At 40.6% G+C, this 16,367-nt stretch overlaps 1 protein-coding gene and 1 long non-coding RNA gene across 2 annotated transcripts in view; both read left to right on the top strand.

Annotated features, from left to right (window-relative positions):
- SMS (spermine synthase) overlaps window positions 1–16,367 on the top strand; it is a 61,300-nt gene that overhangs the window by 35,356 nt on the left and 9,577 nt on the right. The window contains exons 5-9 of the mRNA XM_032286119.1: window positions 3,406–3,581; window positions 4,600–4,754; window positions 5,468–5,557; window positions 15,177–15,291; window positions 16,015–16,094. Coding sequence (XP_032142010.1) covers window positions 3,406–3,581; window positions 4,600–4,754; window positions 5,468–5,557; window positions 15,177–15,291; window positions 16,015–16,094 — 616 coding nt within the window. The remainder of the gene's footprint in view (window positions 1–3,405; window positions 3,582–4,599; window positions 4,755–5,467; window positions 5,558–15,176; window positions 15,292–16,014; window positions 16,095–16,367) is intronic.
- On the top strand, window positions 7,713–12,142 carry LOC116556758. Its single transcript, XR_004271148.1, has 3 exons — window positions 7,713–7,724; window positions 8,021–8,022; window positions 12,002–12,142. It is a non-coding gene; the product is annotated as an uncharacterized LOC116556758 (long non-coding RNA).

Below are 16,367 nucleotides of genomic sequence, written 5' to 3' on the forward strand. Positions count from 1 at the left end.
AACCTTAAGCTGCCATAGGCAAGTTATTTTCAAGTGATCATGAGGGACAGGAAGCTCTCCCTATCCAGTGAGATGGGCACTAGCCTCACATGGCTAAAGTTAATTAAAATACACAATTCAGTTCCTTAGTCACAATAGGTAGTAGTTAGTTGTACCTGTTGGATGGTACAACTACGGAACATTTTCATTATCAAAATTTCTGTTGGACAGTGTTAAAACGTTTGCCAGTGGCGTCAGATTTTAAAAGAATGCAGTTTTGATATTTGTGGGAAGGAACTAGGGTCTGGTTCATCATGGGAATTAAGAAGTGCTTTGGATACACAGCATGTAACTGCAGGACAGTTTACTCCTACCCGGCCTTGGTGGCTCATCGGGTCTTAAGGCATAGAAGGCCTGTCCCTTGCTCATAAAATTAACCTCATAGTTGCAGAGACAGACACAGAGGGACTTGCTCACTGATGACCAACTGGAATATAGGTTTCTCCAAAAGAGGGAATTCTTACTGGCAAGTGTTAAGATCTTTAAGTACTTAATTATTCACCATGCTAAGTTTGATCAGCCCATAAGAAAGCTGCAGAGCAGATGTAAGATAACTAGGTAATTGTTATTGTAAGATAAGATATTGTAAGATAACTAGGTAATTGTAACCTGTAGTTAGAGAGGAAAGCAGGAAACTGAAAATGAAGACGACACAGTACAGAACTTGTCTACTTCTTTGAGTTCTGTTAGAGGACTCAGACTCTTTTATCTCATCCAGGCTTAGTTGAAGGTCCCCAGCCATGTCTCTTACCCTTCACCTTCCTTTAAAAACACATCCACACCCATATACCCACACCACTTTTTGGACATTTCTTTCATCTTTTCCTGTTTGCAGGGTTTTCCTTATCTGCACCCATTTGCAATGAAGAGGTTCCCCACTGTCAGAGTCTTAACTTGATGATAATGAATTGGTCCACATCAAAATATGGTCTGATTTTTATTAGTTACCTCTAGGAGTGAGTAAACAGAATACGTTTACGGGATTCATTATGAGAAGTTTGATTGTTTTCTTTTTTGGTATAGGAATTTTCTAAGTCAGAGTGGAGTTAAGCTTTTAGATCTTCAAAATACCTTGCTTATACTTGTCACAGTTTTAATTATCTTTTCATAAAATAAAGTTGAAGAGAGCTAGAAACTGGGAATACCTTTGCTATTGGTCTCAAGAGGACAAGGATTGCTATACTTTTTTATTTTAATTTGGAGAATGAAGATCAGGGGTTAAATGTTAGAGATTAAATCATTAACAAATAACCCAGTAACATGATCTGAAAGTATTCTTCTTTGACTGATGAATGAAATCTGAATTTTTGACTAAGAAGCTGTGGGATGTACTTGAATTTATTTTTGTTTTCTGCTTTCAAATGAAAAGGAACAAGAAAACAAGATCACATAAATTAACTTTCATTTTAAAAGATTCTTGCAATTTACACAGTATACCTGAGGCCTGGGCTATAATCTACCTGAATGGGGATAATCCAGTTTTAATTTTCAGCAGTGAAGGTTGAAAGGAGGTTGGTAGGGGCTCCATAGTACCTCCTGGTAGCCCATTATGGGGAGATGCACTTTAATGCTAGGTTGAGCACCTCATCAAGGTAATGGCTTTCATATCCTGTGAAAATCCTTCTTTCTTTGCCAGTCTTTAAAACCATAATTTTCCAATGTAGAAAAGAACCCTTCACCTTAACCAAGGCACTATTGACACAACTTCACCTTAGCCAAGGCACAGTTTATTTTCAATGGGTTTGTCTATAGTGCGGTAATTGCCTATAACTGACTGGCTGTCAAGCAGAGGGTAGTCTTCCTCCTCTGGAAGTGAGTGACTTCATCACCTTCGTCCAGTGCCATGGGTGGCTCACTCTCACCTCACTCCACACCGTCAGCCAGGGGTGGAAAAGGCTTCCTCCAAATCCTTTTTGTCTGCTCTCTAGGGGTTGTCCTGATTGGTGCTTCACATTTTACAACTTAAAAACCCTCTGGAGTTCCTCACAGTCTGAAAGCTGAATTTGTTAACATGGAAGGTGAAGAAGTGGTTAAATCAAGAGTTGTTAGGATTACATGAATTTATGGGAGTGTGCCTTTTCAATCTTAGTGTTTTTTATAGATATTAGAATTTCCTCATAGAAAGCCTTGTTAACTTGTAACAGGTTAAGACTGTACTCTCGGAAGCTGGTGAGCAGGGAAGGGAAAGAGACTCATAAGATTGTAAGTCAGGCTGCATATCCCACCATTCTAGGTGTCTACAGCTGTACTTCATGCCGTTTTAATGTTGAACACTACTGTGTTTGAGAGCACATGACTCACGTGGTTATGTTATGTATGCAGTGAGTTCTCATTTTCTTTGTGTTTAGGTTAGATTTGCCAAGCCCCTTTTCCAGGTCTTTTTTTTTCCTGTCATTTAGTGTCCTCTGCTGGTATCTTCTAGTACATTCATCCTGTCAAAAATACTGGGTGTTTACAAAAGAATGAATGAGAAAATCATCATTTTGCAGTTACTCCAGTAGTAACTAGATCAGGCCAGAGTTTTCTAGGTGCTAAAGCCACTGGTAAAAGTTTGTTGGGGGGTCAGGACTTTTACCCAGTTTCAGAGGACCACCCCACAGTCTGCTTAGTAATTTTAAAGGGTGAAAAGATACCTTTGCAGATGGAGAGATCCCGTGAATACCACTTTAACCAAGTGATCACAGACTTAGCATCACCAATAATAGGACAAGTACACATCTGTGTTCCTGATGTGATGCCTGTGTAATATGTCAACCTGACTCTAACCATGAAGGGTGAGAGATTATCAGGTAAACCCACATAAGTCATTTTTCTCCAGAATACCTGGTCTGTACTTTGAGATATCAGCGTCATGAAACATACTAGAAAAAAAAAATTCTATGTTACATGAGGATAAAAAAGGAAAAAAAAGGGAAACGCAGTGTATGAGCCTTTATTCGAGAGCAGAAGATCTATAAAGGACATAACTGGGATAACGGGACATTTGAAGATGGACTCTGTACTAGATAACCATATCATACCTGTGTGAACTTGTGTGAATGTGGTTATGTAGATAGTCGTAAGAGACAGATACTGCTGGAGCATTTGAAGTATGAAGTTGAAGTGTGCAGTGACCATCTTCTCCTTCAGCTTTTTATTAGAGAAAATCTGAAGCATGACAGGGTTTTTAAAAAAATAAACTGTACAATAGTTGTCAACATTTGATGGTGGCCACGATTATATAAAATTAAAAGTCCAAGCTTGGATTCATTTTGTGCTTGTCAAGAGTCTGCAGTCATGTGGCTTTCTTTTGCACACTCTTCATCCCAGGTCCACTCGCAAGGCAGTGTTCTAGTAAGGTACATTTCTGGTTTTCTCTTTTTCTAGATTACCACCCATAGTTCGAGGAGGAGCCATCGACAGATACTGGCCCACCGCTGATGGGCGCCTGGTTGAATATGACATAGATGAAGTGGTGTATGACGAAGATTCGCCTTATCAAAATATAAAAATTCTACACTCAAAACAGTTTGGAAATATTCTCATCCTCAGTGGGGATGTTAGTAAGTATTCCATCCCTGCCCCGATTGCATGACAGAGTGGTGATGTGTTGCATGATGGTGTTTTCCTGACAGTTACTGCTGTTGTGGATTTGTTCAAGTTTGTTTTTGACACTGCTGGTTTTTGAGATGCACATTGATGTCATATTAACCTGGGGATTGTCTCGGCTTTCAGATAAACTTTGTCTTGACATCGCTTCCTTAGTGATGATTATTGGGATTGTATTTCAAAAGAAAATACATTTGGTTATTTAAAAAACAAAAACCAGCTGGGCACAGTCGTTCACATCTGTAATCCCAACACTTTGGGAAGCTGAGGCGGGCGGATCACGAGCAGGAGATTGAGACCATCCTGGCTAACATGGTGAAACCCTGTCTCTACTAAAATATAAAAAATTAGCCGGGCGTGGTGGAGCGCACCTGTAGTCCCAGCTACTCAGGAGGCCGAGGCAGGGGAATTGCTTGAACCCAGGAGTCGGAGGTTGCAGTGAGCAGAGATCGTGCCACTGTACTTCAGTCTGGCGACAGAGCAAGACTCCATCTCAAAAGAAACCCAGAAAACAAAAAACCTTTTTTTTTCCCAGAGAAATTCAAACCTAAGTGGTGCGATGAACCCACATGTACTCACCATCGAGCGTGAATAATTATCAGCTCCTAGCTAGTCTTCTTTTACGTAAACCCCAGTCCACTTTGTCCCTCTCATATTATTTTGAAGCAGCTCACAGACATCATTATTACATTTGTAAAGATGTAATTGCTTTTAATTACTTAGTATATTGGCACATTTCCAAGGCTGGATTTTCTTTCCACTGACTAATGTCCATTTGTATTAGGTGTCAAATGATGAGCATTGATGGAAAAAGTCCTCAATGGGAAAAAAAGCTTATATATTGTTCACAGTTTTTAAAGATTGAAAAATTTACATTTTGGGCTAGATGCCAGCACTTTCTAGTGTGGTAAGGCCAAGTGGTTTGTGTGTTTAGGTAGACTCAGCATTTGGATTTCTGTTTCTCTTCCCTAGATTTGGCAGAGAGTGATTTGGCATATACCCGGGCCATCATGGGCAGCGGCAAAGAAGATTACACTGGCAAAGATGTACTCATTCTGGGAGGCGGAGATGGGGGCATATTGTGTGAAATAGTCAAACTAAAACCAAAGATGGTCACTATGGTAGAGATATCCTTTGTCAAATAAGAGAGCAAGTTCAGTGGGCTTCTTTTGTTTCCTTCCTTCCTTTAGGGTCTCAACTCAAATTAATGTTACCACGTACTAGAGGCAAATGTATTACCTAGATTGCCTTGAACAGGCAACTTAGTAACAGGCTCACGCCTGTAATCCTAGTACTTTGGGAGGCCGAGGTGGGTGGATCACCTGAGGTCAGGAGTTCGAGACCAACCTGACCAACATGGAGAAACCCCGTCTCTACTAAAAAATAGAAAATTAGCCAGGTGTGGTGGCGGGCACCCGTAATCCCAACTACTCGGGAGGCTGAGACAGGAGAATCGCTTGAATCTGAGGTGGCGGAAGTTGCAGTGAGCCAAGATTGTGCCACTTCACTCCAGCCTGGGCGACAGAGTGAGACTCCATCTCAAAAAAACAAATAATCTACCTAGTTGAGGATTAAAGAGCAAGTGACTTTGATACTGTGTCTGCTGCTCAGCAGTTTCCGAAATGGCTTCCATAAAGCCATCTCATAAGGAGAAAAGAAGACTCAGTTCGAGTGTCCTTGGTGTGAAAATAAAATCACTGCCTTATTCATCGTTTTGTTAAATTTGTAATACCTGAATTAGTGTTTGTAAAACCTTTGTTTGTCTTAACCCCTTCTTTAAAGTATATTACTCTTTCAGAATTCTTTGACATACCCAAATTCTCCTTAACCTGTTTCGGACATTGACCAAATGGTGATCGATGGATGTAAGAAATATATGCGAAAAACGTGTGGTGATGTCTTAGACAATCTTAAAGGAGACTGCTATCAGGTAATTTTGTTTTCTGGATAATGTAATTTTAAGTCAACTGATAATATAATTGATTTAAGTTGATCAGAATTATAATACGTCAAAATTGTGCCTTCTTAAAACAGCTTTTAATATAATTGGTTGAGAAGATAAATACATCACCTGTCTCTTCGTGCGAGTTACACGTATATTTGATTCAGGGTGCATGTGTACCCATGATGGGAAAGCACCAACTCCAGATTCTCCGAATTGAATAAAATGAATTCTTATAGAAGATGTCATGTGACCAGGCGTGGTGGTTCACACCTGTAGTCCCAGCACTTTAGGAGGCTGAGGTGTGCAGATCACTTGAGCCCAGGAGTTCAAAACCAGCTTGGGCAACATGGCAAAACCCCATCTCTACAGAAAAAATTAGCTGTGTGGTGGTGTGTACCTATAGTCCCAGCTACTCTTGAGGCTGAGTGGGGAGGATCACTTGAGCCAGGAAGGTTGAGGCTGCAGTGAATCATTATTGCGCCACTGCACTCCAGCCTGTATGACAGAGAGACCTGTCTCAAGAAAGGGAAAAAAAGAAAAAACAGATGTCATGTACCTTTTTATCTCTCTATTCTGAATGATCTCTTTGAGCCTGGGTCTTTCAGAGGGAATTCAAGTGTCTAATTGGTAGATCTAGATGATTAAAATGTTTGAGGTAGGAACAGTTGCTTCTTTTTTGTTCTAAATTCTACTGTATTTAAAAGGTGACTCATGGTTTATAGGATACCTTTTGTGCTGCATTTTGAGGATGCATATGTTCACTGGCCATAAATACAGTACTAGTTAGGGCAAGATATCCAAGCAAATAACATATTTTAACAGGATTTCTTTTTTCTTTTTTGACGTGATCTCAGCTCACTGCAACCTCTGCCTCCCAGTTCAAGTGATCCTCCCAACTCGGCCTCCTAAGTAGCTGGGACCACAGACACATGCCACCACACCTGGCTAATTTTTTTGTGTTTTTGGTAGAGGTGGGGTTTTGCCATGTTGCACAGGCTGGTCTCAAATGCCTGAGCTCAAGCAGTCTACCCACTTTAGCCTCCCAAATTACTGGGATTATAGGCGTGAGCTACTGCTCCTGGCCAAAGGGATCTTAAATGTATGTCTCCAGACTTATAAGCAATTTAGACAAGTTCTTTAATATGTAAATTACACCCCACCCCCCATCTTACCTAAATTTATTTGCATGGCACACAGATGTTACTTTTTAAGTTGAGAAAGGAAGTATATCCACATCAAATGCAATTGTGATTGTATTGTGGACAAAACAGGAAGATATAATTAAGCTTATACTATTTGAAAGCTTAAAAGAGGAGGGAGAATTAGGTTCTTCTGAGCTATGGCAGAATTATTTCACAATGGGCTCAAAGTTATTGTTTACCAATAATGGGCCAGACCCTCTGCCTGCAGTGTTTAATCCTCACGCCTATACCCAGTGGGCAATATTTCTATTACATGGATGAAGAGCTTAGGGAGTGTAAAAGGAATTTATTCAAGGTTATAGGATAACTTAGAGGAATGTTAGACTCCTATCTCCATATATATCTTTTTTTAAATTTTCTTATATACTTTACATAAATTTAAGTAAAAAAAAAAAAAAAAAAAAAAAAACAGCAGCACTGCAAACCCTAAACAGCAATACAGTAGAGTTGTTGACTTTTGTAACTAGAGGCCAAATATAAGTGGGAAGATTTGCTAATGGCCTCTGAAAAGAAGCTCTTGGCCTGAGAGCTGACCCAAAAACAGAGCACCAAAGGCATATGGTGTCCAGGTCATTTGGACCCTTGAGGCAAGGGAAAAGTAGTGTTCTTATTTAAAGCAGAACTTGGGGAAAGTTGGTACCTGTGCATCCTCTTTCCTCATCTACCTTCTCTCTGGAACAGTACAATCACCAAGAGGAACCTAGAATATTCCTGAGGCTAAGAGTTATCTTAAAGATAGGTGCGTGGAAAAAGTCAGGCACGGTGGCTCATGCCTGTAAATCCCAGCACTTTGGGAGGCAGAAGCGGGTGGATTACCTGATGCCAGAAGTTCTGGACCAGCCTGGCCAACATGGTGAAACCCTGTCTCTACTAAAAAATACAAAAGTTAGCGGGGCACAGTGGTGGGCACCTGTAATCCCAGCTACTCGGAAGGCTGTGACAGGAGAATTGTTTGAACCCAGGAGGTGGAGGCTGCAGTGAGCTGAGATTGTGCCACTGCGTTCCAGCCTGGGTGACCAAAGCGAAACTCTGTCTCAAAACAAAAAAGATAGGCGGGTAGGGTTCTTTTGCCTATGGGGTTGGGTGAGAAGAGAGATCAGTCAGCTGCCACCTTCCCTTCCTGGTTGGGAAGCCCCTTGGCCATTAAATGCTACTGTAAATTATATCTTATGAATAGTGCAATAAGCACGTGGGTGCAGGTATATCTTTGATATACTAATTTCCTTTCCTTTGAATAAATACCTAGTAGTGGGATTGCTTGATCCTATGGTAGTTCTATTTTTAGTTTTTCGAGAAACTTCCATACTGTTTTCCATGATGGCCGTATTGACTTACATTCCCACCAACAGTGTCTAAGAGTTACCTTTTCTCTGCATCCATGTAAAGCTTTGTTTTTTGTTTTTTTTTTTTTTGAGACGGAGTTTCACTCATGTTACCCAGGCTGGAGTGTAATGGCGCAATCTCGGCGCACCGCAACCTCCGCCTCCTGGGTTCAGGCAATTCTCCTGCCTCAGCGTCCTGAGTAGCTGGGATTACAGGCACGCACCACCATGCCCAGCTAATTTTTTGTATTTTTAGTAGAGACGGGGTTTCACCGTGTTGACCAGGATGGTCTCGATCTCTTGACCTCCTGATCCACCCGCCTTGGCCTCCCAAAGTGCTGGGATTACTGGCTTGAGCCACCGCGCCCGGCCAAGCTTTGTTATTTTTTTGTCTTTTTAGTAATAGCCATTCTTACTGGGGTGAGATGATGTCTCATGGTGGTTTTGAGTTGCATTTCCCTGGTGATTAGTAATGTTGAACATTTTTTTCACATGCCTATTGGCAATATGTATGTCTTTGGAGAAATGTTTATTCTATTTTTTTGCTCCCCTCTGCCCCTTTTTAAAAAATGAAGTCTCCTACTTAAATTATTTAGAGATGGGGAGGTGGTCTCACCATGTTGTCCAGGCTATCCTCGAATTCCTGGGCTCAAGCAGTCCTCCCACCTCAGCCTCTTGAGCAGCTGGGACAACAGGCATGCATCACCATACTTGGCTCCTTTGCCTACATTTTCATAGGATGGTGTCTTTTTTTTTTTTTTTTTTTTTTGAGACAGAGTTTCACTCTTGTTCCCAGGCTGGAGTGCAATGGTGTGATCTTGGCTCACTGCAACCTCTGCCTCCCGGGTTCAAGCAATTGTCCTGCCTCAGCCTCCTAAGTAGCTGGGATTACAGGCACCTGCCACCATGCCCAGCTAATTTTTATATTTTTAGTAGAGATGGGGTTTCACCACCTTGGCCAGGTTGGTCTCGAACTCCTGACCTCAGGTGATCCGCCCACCACAGCCTCCCAAAGTGCTGGCATTACAGGCATGAGCCATCGCGCCCGGCTGATTTTTTTTTTTTTTCCTTTTGCTGTAAGTTCTTTGTATATTCTGAATACTAGTCTCTTGTCAGACGAATAGTTTACAAATCATCGTCCCTTCATGTACATGGGAAAATGTATAAGTTTGTGCATACTCAAGTCCCACAGTTGGCCCTTGGAACCCACCTATGTGAAAAGTTTCTCTGTATATGGGTTTCACATTCCGAGAATAATGTATTTTCCATCCTTTTGGTAAAAACAAAAAAAAATCCGCACATTAATGGGCCCTCTCAGTTTAAACCCATGTTGTTCAAGGGTAAACTATCTTTCCCCATCTGTAGATTGTCTCCTCTGATTTTTTTCCTTTGCTGTGCAGAAGCCCTTCAATTTAATGTAGTCCCGTTTTGTCTTTTTTGGTTTTTTTTTTTTTTTTTGCCTATGCTTTCAAAGTCTGACCCATAAAATCTTTGTGGAGCTCAACATCCTGAAGCATTTCATTTCCTTTTAGTAGTTTTGGATCTTCCATTTAAGTTTTTAATCCTTATATGTGATGACAGATGGGGATCTAGTTACTTCTGCGTAGGGATATCCAGTTTTCCCAGCACCATTTGAGGAGCAGGGTCCAGGTTGTCTACCCATGGACCTAGAGGTTCCTTGGCAATTTCAGTAGTCTGTCTTCTGACTCTGCAGTAATGGGCAACCCCAAGGTCAAGGCTTATGGCAAGGAGGCGCCGATCCCCTTCAGAAACACTTGTCATGCACATGGATGACTTTTCCTAAGCTGAGTGAGCTGCACTGTGACAAACGACATGTGGCTCCTGAGAATTTCCTGCTCCTAAACAGCACAATACTGAGTACTTTGACAACCCACATCAGCAAGGACACCCCACAATGCAGGCTTCCTGCCGGAAGCTGTGGCTAATGCTCTGACGTGCAAGTACCACTGAGTTCCCTGTCCACTCGCTTGGTGCCTACTGGTTGGCCCTGTGTCTGAATAATTCAACTCCTTGAGGAAATGGGGCCCGGGCTGGGCGTGGTAGCTCACGCCTGTAATCCCAGCACTTTGGGAGGCCACAGTGGGCGGATCAATTGAGGTCAGGAGTTTAAGACCAGCCTGAGCAACATGGAGAAACCCATCTCTACTAAAAATGCAAAATTAGCTGGGTGTGGTGGTGCATGACTGTAATCCCAGCTACTTGGCCATTGCACTCCAGCCTGGCCAACAAGAGCAAAACTCTGTCTCAAAAGGAACAAAAAAAGATATGGGGCTTAAATGGGTTGGGGGAGTGTCCTGTCAGCCGACTTAACAATAAAAAAATTCTGCTCTGTAAGAAAAAGAGAAATGCTACCTTTAAAAAGATACCAAGTCTTTGCAGCTGTTTATTTGAAAAACACAGTTACTGTTTAATATTTTAAAAAAATGTTCTAAAGCCCCCTGTTACTTTTATAATGATAGAATACCTTAAAAGTAAGGTCAGGTGTGGTGTCTCAGCCTGTAATCCCAGCAATTTGGGATGCCAAGGCGGGTGGATCACTTGAGGTCAGGAGTTTGAGACCAGACTGGCCAATGTGGTGAAACCCTGTCTTTACTTAAAATAGAAAAATTAGCTGGGTGTGATGGTGGGCATCTGTAATCCTGTCTACTCTGGAGGCTGAGGCAGGAGAATTGCTAGAACCCGGGAGGCGGAGGTTACAGTGAGCTGAGATCATGCCACTGCACTCCAGCCCGGGCCACAGAGTGAGACTGTCACAGGAAAAAAAAAAAGAAAAAAAAAAACAAAAAACCTTAATAGGAAAATCAAGTAGTACATAAAACTAAAGATTGCTTTTACATATGTACAAAATTTCCAAGTAAAATAATAAGCGAAATCTGGCAACTTAAAGAATTCTATATTATGCTCAAGTAGGATTTACTTAGAAGTGTAAAGATTTGAATTTTAAGAAATCTGTCAAGTTAATTCACTACATGAATAATTTAAAGGAGGAAAATAACAGATGACAAAGAATTTGAGAATATTTAGCAGTCATTTTTGATACAAACTCTTGCAGTATACCCATGTAAAATTAGCCAGGCGTGGTGGCATATGCCAGTAATCCCAGCTACACGGGAGGCTAAGGCAGGAGAATCGCTTGAACTCAGGAGGTGGAGGTTGCAGGTGAGCAGGGATCCAGCCATTGCACTCCTGCCTGGGTGACAGAGTGAGACTCTTGTCTCAAAATAAATAAATATATATGTGTGTATATATCTATATACACACACACACAAACACACACATATACATATATATATATTTCCATGTAACAAATCTGTACATGTACTCCCTGAATCTAAAATAAAAGTCTAAAAAAAAACTTGAATAAAATAAAATTGTAATAGCTGTGAAACTACCTGAACATAATAGAAACTTAGGTTATGGTAAATAGAAAAATAGAAAATATAATAGATAGCAAAAGCCATTTCCACTGAAAATAGGAACAAAATGAGGATGCCTATTATCTTTTTCAACATTGTTTTTTGAGGCAGCTGAGATAGTAAAGTAGAAAGATGAAAACACTATAAATAATCTATTTACAGATGATATGAATACTAGAAAATCCAGGAAACATATATAGAAAATCATTTGAATTAATGAGAATTTGGTAAAGTGGATAAAGCCAGCCTAGATATTTTTCTCTATACTAAATGCTAAACCGTTTAAATAGGATTTCTTTCCCACCCATTTACTTTCAAAGTAATCAAGTGTTAAATTCCTAGGAATATGTTTAACAAGAATGGTATTGTGAGACTGGTATGAATTATGTTAAGATCTTATTGAAAGATGTCAAAGTCTGAATATGTGGAGAGGCATGCTATATTTCTTGTATTGAAAGAACAGAACAGGCTGGGTGTGGTGGCTCAAACCTGTAATCCCAGCACTTTGGAAGGCCACGATGGGCAGATCATTGGAAGTCAGTAGTTAGAGACCAGCCTGGTCAACATGGTGAAATACTGTCTCTACTAAAAATACAAAAATTAGACGTGGTGGTAGGTGCCTGTAGTCCTAGCTACTCTGGAGGCTGAGGCAGGAGAATTGCTTGAACCTGGGAGGCGGAGGTTATAGTTAGCTGAGATTGCACCACTGCATTCCAGCCTGGGTGACAGAGCAAGACTCCCAAGGAGTGGGGAGGGGTTTAAAATTAGACCAACTGATTTTAAAGTTTATTTGTAAAAATATCTAAGAATAGGCCGGGTGCAGTGGCTCACCCCTGTAATCAGCATTTTGGGAGGCTGAGGTGGGCAGATCACAAGGTCAGGAATTTGAGACCAGCCTGGCCAACATGGTGAAACCTTGTCTTTACTAAAAATTCAAAAATTAGCTGGGCGTGGTGGTGCAAGTCTGTAGTCCCAACTACTCAGGAGGCTGAGGCAGGAGAATCACTTGAACCTGGGAGGCGGAGGTTTCAGTTAGCCGAGATTGTGCCACTGCACGGCAGAGTGAGACTCCATCTCCAAAAAAAAAAAAGAAAATCTAAGAATAGCCAAGAAAACTTAAAAAAAGAGTCATAGTGTGAAGCAAAATACATCCTATTCGTTGTTAATATACTGTAAGGAACAGTAATCAAATAGGAAGTATGAAAGGAATACCCAAGGAGCTGGGAATGTCACAGGAACTTGAACATGTCTGAGTATGTATTCCTACACACTGCTAATATGGTCTAAGATGCATTTCCGTTGACTTGGGAAAAGGTTTAGTTGAGTTAATGTGCGATGCTGATATAATGAGTTATCCACCTGCATGAGAACCAAGTTAGCTAACCATAGAAGTAGGAATTTTGATGACTTAGGCTCTGAGTGTAAAAACTAATGCATTTAAGACAATTTAGAGTACTTAACCTTGGAGTTGGGAAATCTCTTAAAGATAGGACACTCAAACTGTTTATGGTTTTATTTCATCATTACCAAGCCACTGTCAGACTGGAAGAAAGACTGGTAACAAACATGACTGGGAGTTGATCCTCTGAATAATGCAAAGAGTCCCTGCAGCTTAGAAATGAAGTTAGCTAAATTAAAGGTATAAAGGATATGAACTGGTACTTCTCAGAAGACGGAAGTCAAAGAATCTCTAAAAAGTACCACAAGATGGTCACCCATGTCAGTGTCCTAGGAAGTTCTTGTGAAAACGTCAGCAACAGACTTGGCAAAATTTACTAGAGGGGTGATATCCCATGCTGGGGAGGACGTGAGGAGGAGACAGGTGCCCATGTGCATTGCTGGTTGGAGTGTGAATTGCTGTCAAAACCAAAACACGTGGCTTCTACCCTGTGTTTGAGCACCCAGCCCACAGTTATAAAGGTGTCACTACAAGGTTTATTATAGCTGTGCTTGTAGTGGCCAAGGCTTGGCAATGATGACAGAAATAACGTTTTTAGTGGAATGCTATATTTTTTTAAATATGTGTTATCATTACCTGGAGAGATGTTGGGTGAAAATGTTCAAGTTGTGAATGATGTGTGTGATCCAAATTTTACAAAAGAGAACATAACGTTTGTGTTTGTGTGTAAGTATTTGTAAGAATCTGTGTGAACATATGGAAATAATGAGATTATCAAACAGGATTAATATGTGGATTGAAGGCAGCTGTGGTGTTAGTACCTCCTGTATCTTTCCATAGTTGGATGTGTATAATGCATTAAGTGAGGCAAGTTTTAAAATAGGGCAAAAAAATCCCAGTTTTTTAATATTATAACTTTGAGACTATAAGAAGAAGCATGAGGAATAACATGGGATAGGTTATCTTAGGGAATTGTGGTGAACTTTTTTTTTTGAGACAAGGTCTCGCTCTGTCACTCAGGCTGGAGCACAGTGGTATGACAATCATGGCTCACTGCAGCCTCAAACCCCCAGGCTCAAGCAATCCTTGCACCTCAGCTTCCTCAGTAGCTGGGACTACAGGCACATACCACTAGGCCCAGCTGATTTTTGTATTTTTTCTAGAGATGGGCTTTCACCATGTTGCTCAAGCTGGTCTTGAACTCCTGGGCTCAAGTATTCCACGCACCTCAACTTCCCAAACTACTGGGATTACAGGTGTTGGACTGCTGCACCTGGCCTGGCAAACTCTTAAACTATTGATTTCTGACTATTGTATGTGATTTTTCTTTTACTTGAATGTGGTTTTTTTGGACTTAGAAAACTAAAAGATAACAGAAACTCCCGTTTAGTTCAGAGTGTTGCTTATATACAGATGTGTCCCCAGCATACAGCCTCAGTACTTCAAAGATACGGCAGACCTCAAACTTCCTTCCTGTATTAACTGTGTATGATCTGTGTAGGAATTCCAGCTGGAGTCTTTATTGACTCTGATGGTAGAAGCTGTTATATATAGCTTTATTAACAGTAGCCCAAGCGTTAGAGAAAATTGAGAAACAACATGTTAATAGTTTGAGTAAGATAAAAATAAATCCATAAACCATGAAGTCATTTCAGTGCTTAGTGTAAAAGAAAAATCAGGCTGGGTATGGTGGCTCATGCCTGTAATCCCAGCACTATGAGAGGCTGAGACAGGCAGATTGCTTGATCCCAGGAGTTCAAGGCCAGCGTGGGCAACATAGTGAGATCTTGTCCCTACAGAAAGTTTTAAAAAATAGTTTATTAATTAAAAAAAAAAGAAAAATTAAAAGAAGATGATACACATAGCGGTAGGAGAGGCAGTACCAGATTAGAGATGAAAGTATGAAGTTGGCTTCCAGGTATACTTCGTGGATCTGTTGCTTATTGGGAGCCCATGGCTGAGCTGGATAACACCTCAAGTTTGTTTCTGCATTGGTAAAATGGGGATGATAATAGTACCTCTAGGGTTGTTGCTTCATTGAAATGAGAAGGCATATAAAGCATATATGGTAAGCACTTAATTTTTGCTATTAACAGACATAGATGAAAGTTTTTTGGTTCCTGTAGCAGATGCTGTGGGTATAAACCCCCACTTGGCATTTTTTTCTCCTTCCTTTACTATTGTTCTTTGTTTTAACGACATCCACATGTTGATTCACTCATCTATTCCGGTTCTTTTTGGAAGGTTCTAATAGAAGACTGTATTCCGGTACTGAAGAGGTACGCCAAAGAAGGGAGAGAATTTGATTATGTGATTAATGATTTGACAGCTGTTCCAATCTCCACATCTCCAGAAGAAGGTAGATTTATATTTTTTTAAAACCAAGATATCTGTCATGGAAATGTTTTTCTTGGCACCATGTGAGAGTGAAAGGATCTTCAAGATTGTCTCGTTCTCTCACATTTATAAAAAGGCAGTTAAATTAACATCCATGGTGGAAAGATGACTGGATTTGGCTTCAGTTCCTGTTCTGCCACTAAATGAGTGAACTAACTCAGTCATTTGAAAGAAAAATGAAGTAAAATGACTCATTACATCATTGAGACAGTAAATCATTTGATAATATATTTACTTATGTGATTTCCGGCCTGTATTGGGAGGAACTGGTCACTTACCTAAGCAACAGCAGAGATAATTCCTTTTCTCAAACCTTATGCTCCAAATCACAGCTAGTTCATGTTTTTTCTATAAACTCAAGTTCCTGCTGAGTTTGCAGACTCTTTGAATCTCTCTCAAGATGTTGCTGCTTTCCCCTTACTTAAAGCAGCTTTCTTTCAGGTTTCAGCCACTGCCTTTGTGTCGAATCTATTGGTATCATGAGAGCAGTGCTAAGTGGATGCACATTGATTTTGGCATCCAAAATCAGTTACATTATTGTTCATGAACAAACTCTGAATAGTGCGTCTTACACCCGTGGCTCTTTTTCTTCTTCTTTTGGTATTGAGTATTTGAATATTTTACTTCAGATGTTGTTGATACATACAAACCCATATTTATGAAACTTGTTTTTTTAAACATTCAGATTCCACATGGGAGTTTCTCAGACTGATTCTTGACCTCTCAATGAAAGTATTGAAACAGGATGGGAAATATTTTACACAGGTAGGCTGCTGAACAGTTTTTTCTTCAGAACTCTCTAAGATTTGCATATTTTGAAATCTGAATGCACACTTTTGAAATGTGTATCTATTAAGGATAGTGTGGCATCATCGGATTATGTTCTTTCAAGCAGTAAGCTTCTAAGTTGACCTGTCATCTGTTGGGAATGAATGAGTTATCAGCCCTGGTCTTTTGCTGTGCTATGAGCTGCTGCCACCAGATGGAGACACAGACTGATTATACCTACCCCCTCCCGCCCACCCCCCCCCCCCCCCC

The sequence above is a fragment of the Sapajus apella genome, unplaced genomic scaffold (genome assembly GCF_009761245.1).
Source record: "Sapajus apella isolate SASKATOON/1434 unplaced genomic scaffold, GSC_monkey_1.0 scaffold17, whole genome shotgun sequence".
Taxonomy (NCBI): domain Eukaryota; kingdom Metazoa; phylum Chordata; class Mammalia; order Primates; family Cebidae; genus Sapajus; species Sapajus apella.